Source organism: Pangasianodon hypophthalmus, chromosome 20 (assembly GCF_027358585.1).
Source record: "Pangasianodon hypophthalmus isolate fPanHyp1 chromosome 20, fPanHyp1.pri, whole genome shotgun sequence".
Classification (NCBI taxonomy): Eukaryota; Metazoa; Chordata; class Actinopteri; order Siluriformes; family Pangasiidae; genus Pangasianodon; species Pangasianodon hypophthalmus.
In genome coordinates, this window is record NC_069729.1 from 2737815 (window position 1) to 2753611 (window position 15797).

The window sequence follows — 15797 nt, forward strand, 5'->3', positions numbered from 1 at the left end:
CCTTGTGAGGACCTTCCACTGACATAATTATTAATGCAGCTAATTAATACTGTGTCACACCTAAATCTAACGCTGCCATGCAAAAGGAAATATTTTAGCTCTTTTAATGTTTTAAAATAAAATCTACAGTTTTGAATAAAAGCAGTGTTCTTATAAGTCCAAACTGTCAGATATTCTAATACTTGTGGGGATACACACACACACACACACACACACATGTATCAGTTCATTCATGCATACACACCGAGACATACAAATCAGGATCACTGAGCTTTCCAGTGATTTTTATGACTGCTTTGGGTTCCAATCTTTGTTCTTTAACACACTCTCCTGTTCTTCACTAAAACTCTGAATGAGAAACAACCAGGACTAACATCCATTCCTTTCTTCTTTACAAGGTCCTATGGTGTCCACCTGGAATCCACACTGACCCCTTTGGTCACTTCAGGCTCTCAAAGGTCACAGGGTCTCCCTTAAATGTCCCCTCAGCTCTGAAATTCTGACCCTTAACAGACGCCACTTTTAAGAGCCTAACAGACCTGTCACAGTAACAGGGCGTCAGATTTCTCTCATTCACTCATAAAACACGTAGAAGCTTGGCAGCACGGCGGTATCGATGTGACAAATGCTGCTCTGATGCTGTATACATTTCAGCCATTAAAAAGCACAAATGATGGACATATATAATGGCTGAGCTCTTTAACCCCCACCCCCAGGGCTCAGGGAAATGCATTTGAACCAGTAGCTCATACACCACATTTAACTAATGTGCTAAATGAATGAATTTTGTCGGCTTGTGAACTGCTTGGCACAAAAACAAGATCTACAGACCTTACTGATGTTCCTTCCACAAATTCCTTCAGTATATTACATTGCATAAAACTTGATTTGTTAAGTTTTTTGAGGTGCTTTATTGAACCCAAGTGCTTCAGTTTATATAAATTCCATTGTCTTAATTTATTTATTTAACTATAATTCATACATGCCAAAACAATTACACGAACATTGACTTCAATGAGTTCAGGCAGTACATTTTTATATACCATATGTGCAAACTTCATAAGTCAGAATTTATGAGCTAAATGGTTAGACTGTGATGTATTGTGTATAGGATACAGCTTCAGGATGGTCATGCACTGACTGTATGCATACATTTGATCTGACACAGATCTGACAGAATAACTGGTTCCTGGAGGTCACTGTTGTCACCCACATGAGTTTTTCACCATATTGCTGAAAATGAAGGAAAATCATAGAGCTGCATGTAAGTATTGCTTCCTGCTGTTCCTGTCTGGATTTGTAATTCTAATTGACACCATTCTGAGTCACTATCTCACTATAAAGTGTTTAATGTTTAACTAAAGGCAGTTGATGGGTTTTGTAGTAGATTGAAAGGAGTCTGGTGGTCTCTGATGGTGAATGTTGTGGTTTAATGGTGATTTGATGGATCTTCAGGTGATCTGCTAGGAAACAGAATCTTTATGATCATTTAAATAAAACTGGCAAATATCCCATTGCACAGTGAGTATACGTAGATCTGTAACTGAATCTAGGACAATCTAGGACAAATGGACTCTCAGAAACTATTAAAATCTTGATCCCAAAGGGGAAATGTTTAATGGAGAGTTAGTTGACATTCAGGCATGACATTACTCAATTCAGTTTGATTCTGTTCAATTCAACCTGATTTGATTCAATACAGTTCGGTTTGGTTTGCTTGGATCTGCCTTGATTCAAGTCAGTTTCACTCCATTAATTTCTTTTATCTTATGTTACGTTATATTTCACTGAAATTGCTTTGCTGGCATAACATGAAAAAAGAAGAAGAGGAGACAAAAGAAAAAGCGCTGTATTACACTGTTTTATGTCTGGTAGGGATGATACTCCTGCACGCTACTGCTATCAGACATTTTTGGAAGATTTACAGGATTGAAATTTACACAAAGGCCACAACTATAAAAGTTTTATAGCACTTTCACAACGTGCCAGTGTTGGAGAGGATGCGGCAGAGGAAGAGTTAGAAGCACATGCTGCTCTCATTACTGTAAAACAGGAGCCGCACTAAAGCAGGCGTGACCTCCTGCACCGCTGTAACGCACTGTTAAAATAGACTTCTAAGGGAGTAATGAGGAGAATAAAATGATGAGAGGGAAGGGAATTGGAACTGTCTTTGTAAACGTGTGTGTGTGTGTGTGTGTGTGTGTGAGCAAATGTCTTTTTCACTTGTGCTGCAGCGACCCACTAACACACAAGCCCCTTCTCTGAGCACATCGTGTCAACAGGCCTGAACACATGTCAGTAATTAATGACAAATAGCACAGGCCTGGAGCTGCACTTGAACTGCACAGATTACACTCCTGATAACGCCAGTTTCAACAGGCTGCTTCTCTTTTTCTCCATTTCAGATCAGTACAGACAGGTCTCAGGGGAGTGACTGAAGTCAGCGTTAGGACTGAGATGTGAGAGGTGTCAGTGGGACACTTTGAAGTTTCAGCAAAAATTACATCAGTGTGGGAAAAAGACTTTAAAAGGAGGTCAAGGCTGATGAGATATGGTCAGAATTATGTATACAGTACATGATCTAGGTCTTCACATGGCCTTCAACACAGCAGCAAACTCATTCCTGGTTTCATTCCTGGGCTCTGGTATTTTCCCAAATCTAACACAATACATAGTGGTTTCAAATCATAGTTAAAACCTTTTTGTTTACATCATTAGGTTTTTGAGTTATTGGAGACTACAGTTTCAGTCAAGCGTTAAACCTCCATCCTTATAGCAGATTTAATACTGATACATCACAGGTGCATTGGGTTTTAAACGCACGTGACAGTATGTAGAGCGTTTTCATGCTTGTAACTGGTCGAGTCTCATTAGTCGAGTCCGCTGCCTGTCTCAGTGGTCTCAGTCCCGTCCTCCACGTGCTTTCTGAGACTCCTAATAATCTCTCAGTCATTACCCTTTCTGCTTCTTTAAAGTGACAGGAGTCAAAAGCTACCCTCAAGAGTCAAAAGGTGTACGCCTTTAGTCCTTTATTTTGAACTAAGTAACTTACATGCTTCACTGAGCACCCTTGCAAAGATCTCCAGGGGTACAGTGTTATAGGGGCATTATATCTGTGATCTCTCAAAGAGCCAGGGTCTGGATTTTGTGACCTTTTGACCTACAAGTGTGAGAATTGCTCTTGAGGACCCTCTGAAGCACACTAAAGCAGGGAAAAACAAAAGGGGAGGAAGGAATTTAAAAATGTCCATCATTACTAGTATTAAATTCATTATTACACTGATGTCAAACTATTTACATTATATCAGTAAATATTGTAATATAGTAATAATTCATAATTTGAGTAGTGTTTTGGGATCAGAAAAAAAATAGTGCTAGAATAACATCATACATAATACCTATAATTTATGTCTAAGTTTTAAATATAACTCATTGCATGCGTTATTGCCTGTTTCCATGGAGGGTGCCAATAATTTTGGTGACGTCTATATGCAGTCATTTCCTGAACAATTACTCAAACAGCTCATAGCTTTCCAAAATTTAAGACAAAATACTTCTTTCATTAATTGTACATCCTGTGCAAATAAATGAAAAAACGTTTAGAAGATATTTTACACCCCCTTCTACTGAGGAAATGGTTTCTCCCGGCTCTACCTCCTCTGCAGCTGGGATGGTACTTCCTTAGCAACTGTTGCCGCGTTCTGAAGTTGCGGCTTGAAAACAGATTTCTGAAAGACTGAAAAGTTCAATAAGAGCAGAAAACTTGCTCATTATAATATTTACAGGTGATAAAAGGTATGGTATGAGTAATATTGGGACAGTAGAGCATTTTGAACATTTGACTTGTGTATAAGTTTAGAATTTGAATACATTTCTAATGAATTAATTGGCTAATTCAAGCTGACAGTCTAGAAGCAGCATAGTGGACTGGGTAGTAGCTTCATTTAATTTCACTTTTCATTTAATTTTTTCAAAAATTTCCTGTTTGACGTGTAAACAAGTTTAGGTAAGTTCTCCTAATTAGTCTAAAATGTCAAGTGAACTGTTAGTAAACTTTTCTACACATACTGCACACATTGCAATCTGACAACCTTATTATTATTATTATTATTATTATTATTATTATTATTAATCAGACCTATCCCTGTTTCATCCTGACTGTCAGGAAAATGGACCCCAAACCAGTGCATCAAAACCCTCCTCATGGATTTGGCAGCTTCCTTCCACACCCTCCTGATAACCCCAGACCTGGAGAACACAGAGCAACTCCACTGCAGTGCCACAGGAGCAAACTGCCCTCCATGAGGAAATGTCCCAGTGGAGAGCAGGGCACGCCAGCACCTACACCACATGTACGGGTAAAACCGTCCAATTTCTGCCTCTCACTAAAGAACAACTCTCCTGTTTTTCCCTCTGGTTGCTTCCCAGTACTCCAAGTGGTTCCCTCTTTATCCAGTAATCCCACATCCTTCACTTCATGACCTGGAAATGAATTGAAGTCCACTATTTTCAAAACCAGTGCTTTAAATGTCCTCGGAGAGATTGAGGAAAGAGGACACACAGCTGTTTCCTTCCACACAGCTGCATACTGTAGCACATAATGTAATATATTACTGTTAATAATACACTGTATCTAGTACAATATACCAGCCAAGTTCATAATCTTTGAATATCGTTTCCGGGACAGGGATACATTTGCAATTGATAACTGGAAATATTTGGCACAAAACTGATATAAAATCTAAAATATAAAGAAGCTTGAAATGTTGTACATGTTGAAAGGGCTTTTATAAGTGTTTTTATTCTGTCCAGGTTTCACAGTAATTTTTGAAACTAGTGTTTAACTTGAAAGAAAACTTTTGCTGTGTGAAAAAAATTTAAATTCTCTACCCCCTGAAAAAAAATTAAGCCTAATATATGAGTATATAATGAAAACAATCACAACATTGGTGCCACTTTTTCTTTTCCAATACCGACACTGAAGCTTGAGTGATATCTGATATCGATACTTCGTCCAATATTTTTTTCTTTGAAACCTACCAAGCTTAAAAATGATTTTTTTTTAATTGAAGCACTTAAAAAATACAGGACGAAATACACAGCCAATAAAACATGACTTACACACTTCATCTCTTTCACACACAAATCACTTACATGGCAAATATAAATAAATATATAGTATAAATATAATAAAAAATCAATCCTATTAAAAATTACAATCAGCTCTTTATATGTAAACATTTCCAGATGCAAAACACTTTTCCAAATCCAATTCTGATCTTTTCAGTTAGTTACAGGAGCGGATCGAATTCTTTCTCTTTTCTGCGACATCCGATCCACTGTTTTTTGCTGATTTCAGCCTGATACTGATTGTCAGATCAGTGCTGTTTATAAAAGAAAACAATAAAGTACCCAAATTCTATAAAAAAGATCATTAATGTTAGTGAGAAAGGACATCTTGTTTGGCAAAAAAAAAAAGATTTGCTACCCTGGGATTGTTTCATGCATATCTTCTTTTCCTTTTCTCCCCTGAGAGGAAGGAGAGAGGAAAGGAAAAAATGAAGCACAATTAAAGGAAGAAAAACACTCTTCTTTTACTCTCCGTTTCTCTTTTTCTTGGACATACAGTTTAATGGCCTGAATCCTAATTACTGACAGTCTGTGGTGTGTGTCGTGTTGTACACAGGGCTCAGTGACCCAGCAGAGTTTACTGTGGCAGGCTGGCTGTGACTCAAACACCACCAAAGGTAAAACTGTTCAGCGTCTCACCGTATTAAACCGTTTAAAGGAGCAGTGCAGCTGAAAAACACATTTGTTTGCTTCTTTAGTGTTGCACTGGAGCTACGAGGATAACGTAGCAAACAAATAATAGAAGTCTATCTCACCAAAAATTACACATAACTATCTGCTGCGAACAGCGTTATCTTTTTAAGTAATGCCACTCAGATTTAAACAGAACGCGAACAGAAATGAACCAGACTTCACTGGAGGAAGCCACATTGAACAACTGAATATCAAACTTGATATTTTACACAATCATTTAATTAAAGATAAGTTTGTGTAACATATTGTCATTTGAAGCAAGTAGATCTAAGTTTAGATGTATTTAAGGATTTTGGGTGAGATAGATTCTTGGTTAACTGGTTACTCCATTTTCAGTAATTTTTTTTTGTCAGACTATTCCTATAACATAAATCCTAAATTATTACCTGCATAAATAAAATACATGTTCTTATCTATTTAGCATTAGTCTGCTCATTTTTTTCCCCTTCCGCCATAGCAAACACTTTCCAGACCCCCGCTGACCTGTTCAGTATCATACAGAAGGACAGACACGGACCAACTACCCAGATCCTGCAGCAGACAGACTTTACCTCAGGAGCCTACATGCCTAAAGTACAGCTGCCCTACAGCTGCTCACGCGGCCGGTGGCCCCGCAAGATCGAGATCGAGAAGTGAGAAGAATTAGCAATGACAGCATGATTATGAAAATAATCTAAGCGTGATTGATTTTTGAGACAGGCTAAGAAGTAACTGGGTGTCAAGTAAGATGAATTCATAGTAGAGTTGACAGGTAGAGGGTTTTGTGAAAATGTCATGGCTTATACTGATTCATACTTTATAGTTCAATATTGCTGGGGTACTTACTTCTAAATTATTGCTGTCTGGTGATGACTTTTCTATTCTTCAAAGTGAGCTCAGATTTTTTCAGAATTATCCATACATGATAATTCTATTTTGTATTAAAATTATAGTTTTGTATAATATTTGATATTGCTAGTAAACTCATATCATATCATAAGAGCACCTACTACTGACATTTTTTTCAAATTATTAAGTTTGACAAGTTTGAGCACTCATAACCCTAAAACTGAGGTGCACTATATGACCAAAAGTATGTGGACACCTGAGCATCAGACCCATATGTGGGATTTTCCCAGACTGTTGCCGCAAAGGTGAAAGCACACAACTGTATAGAAAGTTTTTGTATCCTGTAGAATTTCCCTTCACTGGAACTAAGAAGCCCAAACCTGTTCCAGCATGACAATGCCCTTGTGCACAAAGCGAGCTCCAAGAAGACATGGTGTGCCAAGGTTGGAGTGAGTGCTATGGACAGGTTTCCAGAAACATTTGACCATATATTGTATGTTTTTAGTGATCTGACCATTTTATACAAAATGGTGTCCCATTTTTCCCATTACACATTGTACCTGTTACCTAAATTCAAAACCATTCAGGGTGGGCTAATAATCCTGTTTTCTTTTGAAAACATCAATAGTCAGTTTTTCTACCAAGAAACTCATAAAGCAGAGAGCAGTGTTTGATTTTTAAATGTCATGGTTACTCGGGCATGAGAGAAAGGCAGGAGACATGCCTAAAAGGTGCCTTTAAAAATTGCATTAAATAAGTTGCCTTGATGGCGTTAAATAGGTTTTTTATTATTATTATTTTAGGCGGAGACGGGAGTATCTGAAGTTAGACATCGCCCAGCTTCTGGCTGACCTTGACATTGATTCCAATCAGCTGGTACCAAGAACCATGAGCAGTGAGGATCAACCAGAGACCTCCTGTCTCTCTACCTCTAAAACCCCCAGCCCACCAGTTGTTAACTATCTGCCCCTGGAGGTATTAGCACTATTATCAGTGTCTCTATAGAGGTTACAATGCTTTAGGATTAGTTTATATGTATGATATGTTTATTCTTTGTGTACTATAGAATACTTTAGTATATTTGGACCTCTTTATTGTGTGTGTTTGGGCTCATTTACATGACTTTCCAGATATTTGATAACGAGGAGTTTGATTCCCGCACACCTGAGGACTGGCTAGCTCTGGGCTGTGACCAGGGCTCGAGTGACCAAAAACCTGTTCCTGCCAAAGCTTTTCTGCCGACAAACGACACCGATTCAGCTGGTACAAAGCATTCTCAAACCAAGTTCTGTAAAAGCATTTTACTAGCAGATATATAGCATTCAATTGAATTAAATTTAAAAGCATTTTTTTTTTAAAGTTGGACTTTACTGAGGTAGACCAAAGAACTGTGCCTCTCCCTCCCTTTCTCTCTCTTTTTTCTTTGTGACAACTCTGGTGTAGAGGAGAAGAGGAGCAGTCCAGAGTATACATGGCAGTCTGTTGGGGTTCTAGATTACAGCCCAGAGAAGAAGCAGTACATGGTGCAAAAAGCTGATCAGAATGGCTGTGTGAGAGACAGCGAGGGCGAACCGGTTTTAGGTGGAGCAGAAAGAAACAAAGGCAAGTCCCAAAGAGTCTATCTTACTTGACAACATCTAGTAGAACTATTTCAAGGTGACAGGATTTGCTATTACTGGACATTTAAAGGTAGCGTCACCAATTTTTGACATTCTGACAAAAAACTAATGACATGGAGCTCAAACATCAAAGCAGTCATGTCAGGGAGGCATGTGTACCCACCTGACAGTCCTATGACCCCTCAACTGGGAAGGTTTCCTTTTATTACGCTGGCATTTAGCTGTGTAAGCAATTTTGTGCTTTTTTTTTGAAGGTTTCATAGAGAAAACTGAGGTGAAAGTCATTATTTGTTTGAATAGTTAGTAATTCTCCCCAAATTGTGGATTATACCTTTAACAAGTGCTTTAATCGTAAGTCATGCATACCAATTATCTGACTATACCCCTCTCTTTCTCTCTCTCTCTCTCTCTCTCTCTCTTTGTTCCTCTAAGGCCCTCTGCAGTTGAATCAGTACTGGGTTCCACGGATCCGGCTGCAGTTCTGTGCTGAGGACCCGCGTATCTTTGCTCTGAGGGTCCAGTTCGCCTGCAGAGCCAGGCACAACACTGAAGCTCTGCTACTGTACCATCTGTCTGTAGACTGCATGCCAGTCTGGAGCGGGACCCCCACACTGCAGCCCACCAGCCTCCAGCACATCAAAACCCGCACCCTCAGCACACCAGGACTCCAACTCCCACTGTGAGACACCCAGAGTGGGAGGACAGTCTTATAAATAATATAAAAGTAGTACTGTAGTAAAACAAATTTTAAAAGGATGAAAATAAGGACAGAATTAATATGAACCACAACGGTGGTTCTCAGAGACTTTTATTATTATACAAATAAGTTACAGATTCCCTTATGATTGCACAGATCAATTTCATGAACATAATTCAGCTATTTAAGTTTTATGCACATTAGGCTAATATAAACTATCATATTTTTTAAATTGGAACCATGAGCTTTTTATTCCTGAACTTTCCACTCACAGAATCACAAATCTTTTTAACTACATATACAAATGTGCCATTTGTAGAGTAAATGTAATGTGTGCTTGTTATGTGTGTGTGTTTCTGCATGAAACACAGACTGCAGCAGTGCACGGAACGTCTAGAGAAAGAGATTCACCTGGAGTATGCCCGCACCATGAACCGAATGACCTTTGATAAGCTTGTGCAGGCCAACCCCAAAGAGTTCTCCTACATCACATTGCCTGAGAAAGAAGCAGAGAGAGTGCCCAACAAAGGTGTGTGTGTGTGTGTGTGTGTGTGTTTATGGACATTTGTGTATCTATAGACATTGTCTGTCTTGTGGAACTCCGATGAGATGCTCTTGTACAGGTTCCGTGTCTGTACCGGACTACCCGTTTGAGAAGATCCGTGCCAAATTCACCTTCATCTCCCTGCTCACTAAGCCAGAAGTGATCACTGCTTTGTCTAACGTTAGAGCTGAGTGTAACAGGGTGGCAGCCATGAGCCTCTTTCATGTCGCCTTTAGCAAGCCTCAACGCCTGGAAGAGTTTGAGCTGGCACAGTCACAGATGCACACACAGGTAACATTACACATATGAACATATATACATTGTACTGCTTTTCACTGATCCTACTTTCTCTCCTTTCAGGTGCAGCTTTTCCTGCGTGACACCTGGGTCACCAATCTGTGTAACGGGATCCACTCCAGCCTGCGTGACACCGGGCCTGGCTGGTACAGTCTAAGTGAGTCAAGCTGGCAGGTGTACTGCATGTCCAAGCTGTGTCGCTTGATGATGCAGGTACGCTTCAAACTACAGGACTCCCTGCGATTCTTGGTGCAGGACTCACTCACCAGCCTGGCTCAACTGGTCTTGGACGCCTGCCACAGCGTGCTGCACTGTCCCCCTGATCTCACCTGGGGTGCTAACCTCATCCACAGTCCCTACAAGTGAGACAGTGTGTTTTCAGCTCACAGATTATTGTTGCTCACAGATGTTTGTTGAACAAGGTGTGTTAGACCTGAGAAGAAAAAGTTGATGGTAAAACATTGTATTTCCAAGGCCCTCTTTAAATTATTAGATTTAAGAAGAAGATACATGGACAGAATCAGTGTTTTGTTTCACATTATAGTTCCTTCTATTAAGGAGTAGGTAAGTGGGAGTGGCCAGGTAACATGAATCAGTAGAGCAAAGAGGCCAATTAAACGTATAATACCAGGATATTCTCTGCATTGAATACTCCTCACATGCTTTTACACAATGATGTGTTTACAGACCGAAGAAGATCCCATTGTTCCTTGTGGACCTGGTCATGGACCAGACCGGGGTCCATTACAGCACCCCGCTAGAGAACTTTGAGACTTCCGTCATCAACCTGTTAGACAAAGGCATCCTCTGCACTCATAAACTCCCTCAGCTAGACAAGGTTACCTACACATCACTGATCAACTTTGATTCGAAATTGTTTACTTTGAACTGATTACTTGTGTATCTCCATAACCTTGTCTCTGGTGTTCTCTTGTTCTCTCTGTCTGCTTTAGTTTGTCATGAAGAACTTGTTTATCAGTGGGGTTCCGCTGTTGGAGTCAGTGGGTCTGTGGGAGCCAGCAGTGAAGGAGCTGAGAGAGACAGTGGCCAATGCCCTGCGCCAGGCCACCGTTCCTCTGCAAGCCTACGCCCGTGAATACGAATGCCACCTCGAGCTTCACAACTCTGACACCAACGCATTCCTAAAGTACAGCTCCATTTAAACTACCCCAATCTCTTCCTGATTCTTTGTTCTATTCCTTTATAGCACAGGGGTCAAACTTAAAGCCTAAAAGCTGACTACAACTGTCTGGCTCATTTCATTCAACATGCATGAAATTACCCGTTGTGTTCACATTACACTAGAATTAGCATAATATAACGATCGTCTCCAGACCTCAATATGCATCACCAGCCTTTTCCCATTAGTTTTTACAAAGAGAACAAAGACAGGTTCAAAAGAGTGGACTGAGTATCAGAATGAGTACATTTTTGTTTTTAGGGGAGTTAAATCGGTGTGATTTCTTCACAGCATGTACAAGCTGTGGCAGTTGTCAAGCAGTAAAATAAAACATCTTTTTATCATTTTTTCTGCTTTTTTATGCGTGTATATCACTCACATCTGTGCATGTCTGCTTTCATCTTTGTGTCTATATGCTAGGCTTTACAGTCAGGAGAACAGCACTCCTCTGGAGGTGAAGGAGGAGGTGTTGAGGCACCTAAAGGAGAAAGAAATTTTGGAACAGTCCCTCCCCTCCATCATCGTGATCGGGCCCTTCATGGTGAACGTGGAGGCCGTGAGGAAGAACCTGTCTAAGAAACGTTGTGCTTTAGCCAATGCCGTGATCGAGCGCCTTGCTCTCAAGCTCCGCAACCAAATGGAGGAGGCAAGTATCACAGTATCACACTATACGTGCTCATAGTTTCAGTCCTGGAGGTCCATAGTCTTGAACGTTTAGGTTTGTCTGAACCGGTGAGCCACTAAATTATGAAAGGCTGTGGCCACATAAAAAAATGTGTTTTTTTAAAATCTAAACTATTATATTGTGTGTTTCAGGCATGTGAAGAGTGCAAGCTGATCAGCAGGAAGCTGTATGAGAAGCCTAACAGCATCGAGGAGCTGGCAGAGCAGAGGGACTGGATGAAGCAGATCCCAGATCAGTTGAAGGCCCATGAAGTATAAGAGACATTTCTGTTTAGTTTTTAGCTAAATGGCTGGTTATGCTATTAAATTACTCCTTTCCTTACTAAATTGCTGCAGAAGGTCAGAAGTCACTTCACTGTATTGATTCACTGTATTGCCCCAACCAATGTCAGTATAATATGCCTTCTGAATAAGACGGGCTGTGGTTCGATCTACGAAAGAGCCAAAAGATAAAAATCTGAAAAAAATGTATACACAATAATAAAGGGAGCAATACACCAGGCCACAGGACTAACTAAACCACCTACTACCTGGGTTTATATTATCACTTATTATATATTTAATTGACTATCATGATAACTGTAGTGTTCCTGTCTCTAATGGGTGTCTAATGAATTTCTCCCCTCTGTGTCTCCTTATGCTGAAATCCATTGACAGGAAATCTTGTCCAAAGCCATGTCTGACTATGAGCTAATAGATGAGTTCTTCTACAATCTCACCAATGAGGATTTCACTGGGAAGTATGCGGCATTGTTTTTTTCTAAATCATAATTTAGTTTTATTGATCCTGCAATGATCGCATAGGCTCGAACATCCACAATGTGCATAGCTTCGGTTTTATGACTGTCTGAAAAAATAAAAAACAGGGGATTTGATATGTGATCAGTATTCTAATGACATGTTTTTGTCATATGAAGATGGACAGCAATGGCCTGGCCACATAAGATCCTCAGTCAGATTGAAAATGTGCACCTACAGCATGAAGAGGATGAGGAACGCTTCCAAAAGATCCAGCTGGTTGACCAGAGCAATTTCCAGGAGCGTCTGGACTCCCTAGAGGTCAGAGCCTCCAGCACCTGTCCACCTGTGGTTTTCTGTACTCATTATAAAGTCTTATTACAGCAAGGAAAAGGCTTTTTGAGAGTTATTTTATTAAAGTGTGTGTGCGTGCGTGTGCGTGTGTGTTTTAGATGGTGGTTGCAGGCTTTGCTGCCTATACAGACATCAGTCATGCCCATGAAGTGGCAAATGAAATGCGTCGGGTTGCAAAGCAGCTGAAGGAGTGTCAGGGCATGGCGCAGGTTTACAACAACCGTGAGCGCCTCTTTGGCCTCCCCCTCACTAATGTATGTTTTTCAACCGTGACAGATATCACAGCATGACCACACCAAATTAGTCTATTGCTGGAACACTTTTTAGAGGACATTTCTCACTTATGATTCAAATCCAGAGTTTGCAGAGAAATATATCTGTAACCTATATTCATTTATTTTCTGTGGACCAGTATGACAGGTTGCAAAAGCTTAATCGAGACTTTCAGCCTTTCCGGGACCTGTGGACAACCACGTCTGATTGGCAGCGTTGGCATGACAGCTGGCTAAATGACCCGCTGTCCTCTATTGACCCAGAACAGCTGGAGCGCAATGTCAGCGATGCCTTCAAGACCATGCATAAGTGTGTCAAACTGTTCAAAGACATACCATGTAAGTAAAACGTCTACACATGAGATATACTTAGAAGAAGAGCTATTCTTATTATTTTTATTTCATTTTACAGCCTGTCAGGATGTGGCTTCCTACGTCCGTGGCCTGATTGAGAAGTTCCAGCCAAACATCCCCTTGATTCAGGGCCTGAGGAACCCGGGCATGCGCAGCCGCCACTGGACCCTTCTGTCTGAACGCCTCAACATGAATGTGATGCCCAAAGCCAACCTTACGTTCTCCCGCTGCCTGGAGCTCGGCCTGCTTCAGCACGTAGATGAGATTGCACACGTCGCAGAGGTGGCTGGCAAAGAGTACGCCATTGAGCAGGTAACGTAACAGAATAGGATTTATACGATTTATATGATAGATATGTGTGATAGACTTTTAGACCATTGTCTCTCAATAAAACATCATACAGATCCTTAATTAATGTAAAAATAATATATATGCGTATGCTTATGGTTATGCTTTACTCATGCTTAACAGAAGACACTTGGATCATCACCTGTGCAGTGAACAAAACAAGAAGAAGAGAAAAAGCATTATAAAAAATATAAAAGAGGAAGTATATAACTTAACTTAATGGATGCGCCATTGCCACCCTGAATTTGATTATTTTCAAATACCTTGTAATTACTAAGAATCTGGAAAACACAAAGCCCTCTGTCCTGAAGATTTTACTGTGGCGGAGAACTGACCAACCGTTACACTGGAGACTCCCTCCATAAAATGATAAAAAAATCTCCTTGCAGAAAGCTTAACCATATCAATGATTATCAATCTCTTTAATCCATTTATTATTAGCCTTAGTTTCAAGGTCATTAATTTAACCCTGATTAATCAGCACCTTCTGACCAGTCGGATCTGAGAATTTAACAGCACTATGGTATAAGTGCAACTGTTCAGATTAATCTTTTCCGTCTGTGTGTGATTAGGCTCTGGATAAGATGCAAAGCGAGTGGAAGTCTGTCACGTTTGAGGTTTTGGCGTATAAGGAGACGGGCACCTACATCCTGAAGAGTCCTGACGAGGCGTCCCAGCTGCTGGATGACCACATCGTGATGACCCAGAGCATGTCGTTCTCTCCCTACAAGAAGGCATTTGAGGATAGAATCAACACTTGGGAGAGCAAGCTGAGGATGACTCAGGTATAACCATGATGTTTATCTAAGTTAACATCTCCCACCAAATTCTAATCTTATCTACCATCGGGTTTCACCTCACAAAATAAGTTTAAAGCCATCTTTGTGTGTCTGATAGCTACAGTATGTTCTGAGCATGTTTTAATTAACTCCTGTTGGCAGGATGTGCTGGAGGAGTGGCTGACATGCCAACGCTCCTGGCTCTACCTGGAGCCCATCTTCAGCTCAGACGACATCAACCGACAGCTGCCCGTTGAGGGGAAGAGATACCAGACCATGGAGCGTACCTGGAGGAAAGTGATGAAGGCTGCGTACGATAACAGACAGGTGATCTTGGGCTCTCGCTCTCTCTCCAGCATCTTCCATTTAGATTGAATGTATCTGTGTGTATTTTATACAGCATGTGTTTTTTGAATGTGGTGTTTTAGCTATTTTATTTGTCTGAGTGTGTATTTATGTGTGCATACATGTGTGTTCAATTATGTGACTATTTATAGTTAAGTGCTTGTAAGTCTATTTGTGTGTGATCTCTCATACGTAGGTAATTGAGCTTTGCCCGGACCAGCGTCTGCTGGATAATCTGAGAGACTGTAACAAGCTGCTGGAGCAGGTGCAGAAAGGGCTGAGCGAATATCTGGAGACCAAAAGGGGATCCTTTCCCAGGTCAGCAATCCATTAACTATCATCAGTGTGTAAGGAGTAAAACACTTATGGATCTTCTGTTATAGGTGGCGTGATGTGGCAGGTTAGTTCCTGTTATTGCTTATGAATATAATATCGCTATATACAGTTGTTCCCTCAACAATCTCTGTTTTCCCCTCATTCTTAAAGTTAATAAGGCAAAAAACACAGCTTGTCATGTTACAGAGAAACCGTAAAGCACAAAATCCACTATTAGAATGAGCGTATGATATGATTTGCAGCTGCACTGCTGTCAGAGCTGCTGTCACATAATTAATCAACCTTCTGACCAATTGGTGTCAAGAATTCAACAGTGCTGTACCATAGATATCATTACACAATATAATTTAGTGTCGTTTACCATTAGATATTTACTCACTATTACAGTTATAAAGGTAGGGCCGACATGCCCTGATATTTCTGCTTCCTGGATTTTAGATTCTACTTTCTGTCTGATGATGAGCTGTTAGAGATTCTGTCTCAGACCAAAGACCCGACAGCAGTGCAGCCCCATCTACGCAAATGCTTCGAGAATATCGCAAGGGTCAGTCTGCCACAAGTATACACACACACAAACACACACACACACACACACAGTC

At 40.4% G+C, this 15797-nt stretch overlaps 1 protein-coding gene across 1 annotated transcript in view; it reads left to right on the top strand.

Annotated features, from left to right (window-relative positions):
- Positions 1 to 3701: 3701 nt before the first annotated feature.
- Positions 3702 to 15797, top strand: part of dnah1 (dynein, axonemal, heavy chain 1) — a 40256-nt gene continuing 28160 nt past the window's right edge. Inside the window, exons 1-24 of the mRNA XM_053227093.1 lie at positions 3702 to 3795; positions 4166 to 4352; positions 5687 to 5747; positions 6281 to 6455; positions 7455 to 7626; positions 7782 to 7914; positions 8095 to 8253; positions 8703 to 8949; positions 9339 to 9496; positions 9591 to 9802; positions 9872 to 10170; positions 10496 to 10646; positions 10762 to 10955; positions 11409 to 11634; positions 11805 to 11924; positions 12330 to 12412; positions 12590 to 12731; positions 12863 to 13018; positions 13177 to 13375; positions 13449 to 13702; positions 14311 to 14523; positions 14680 to 14844; positions 15059 to 15180; positions 15637 to 15742. Of these exons, the coding sequence (XP_053083068.1) occupies positions 4170 to 4352; positions 5687 to 5747; positions 6281 to 6455; positions 7455 to 7626; positions 7782 to 7914; positions 8095 to 8253; positions 8703 to 8949; positions 9339 to 9496; positions 9591 to 9802; positions 9872 to 10170; positions 10496 to 10646; positions 10762 to 10955; positions 11409 to 11634; positions 11805 to 11924; positions 12330 to 12412; positions 12590 to 12731; positions 12863 to 13018; positions 13177 to 13375; positions 13449 to 13702; positions 14311 to 14523; positions 14680 to 14844; positions 15059 to 15180; positions 15637 to 15742 (3930 nt within the window). The 5' untranslated portion in view covers positions 3702 to 3795; positions 4166 to 4169. The remainder of the gene's footprint in view (positions 3796 to 4165; positions 4353 to 5686; positions 5748 to 6280; positions 6456 to 7454; positions 7627 to 7781; positions 7915 to 8094; positions 8254 to 8702; positions 8950 to 9338; positions 9497 to 9590; positions 9803 to 9871; positions 10171 to 10495; positions 10647 to 10761; positions 10956 to 11408; positions 11635 to 11804; positions 11925 to 12329; positions 12413 to 12589; positions 12732 to 12862; positions 13019 to 13176; positions 13376 to 13448; positions 13703 to 14310; positions 14524 to 14679; positions 14845 to 15058; positions 15181 to 15636; positions 15743 to 15797) is intronic.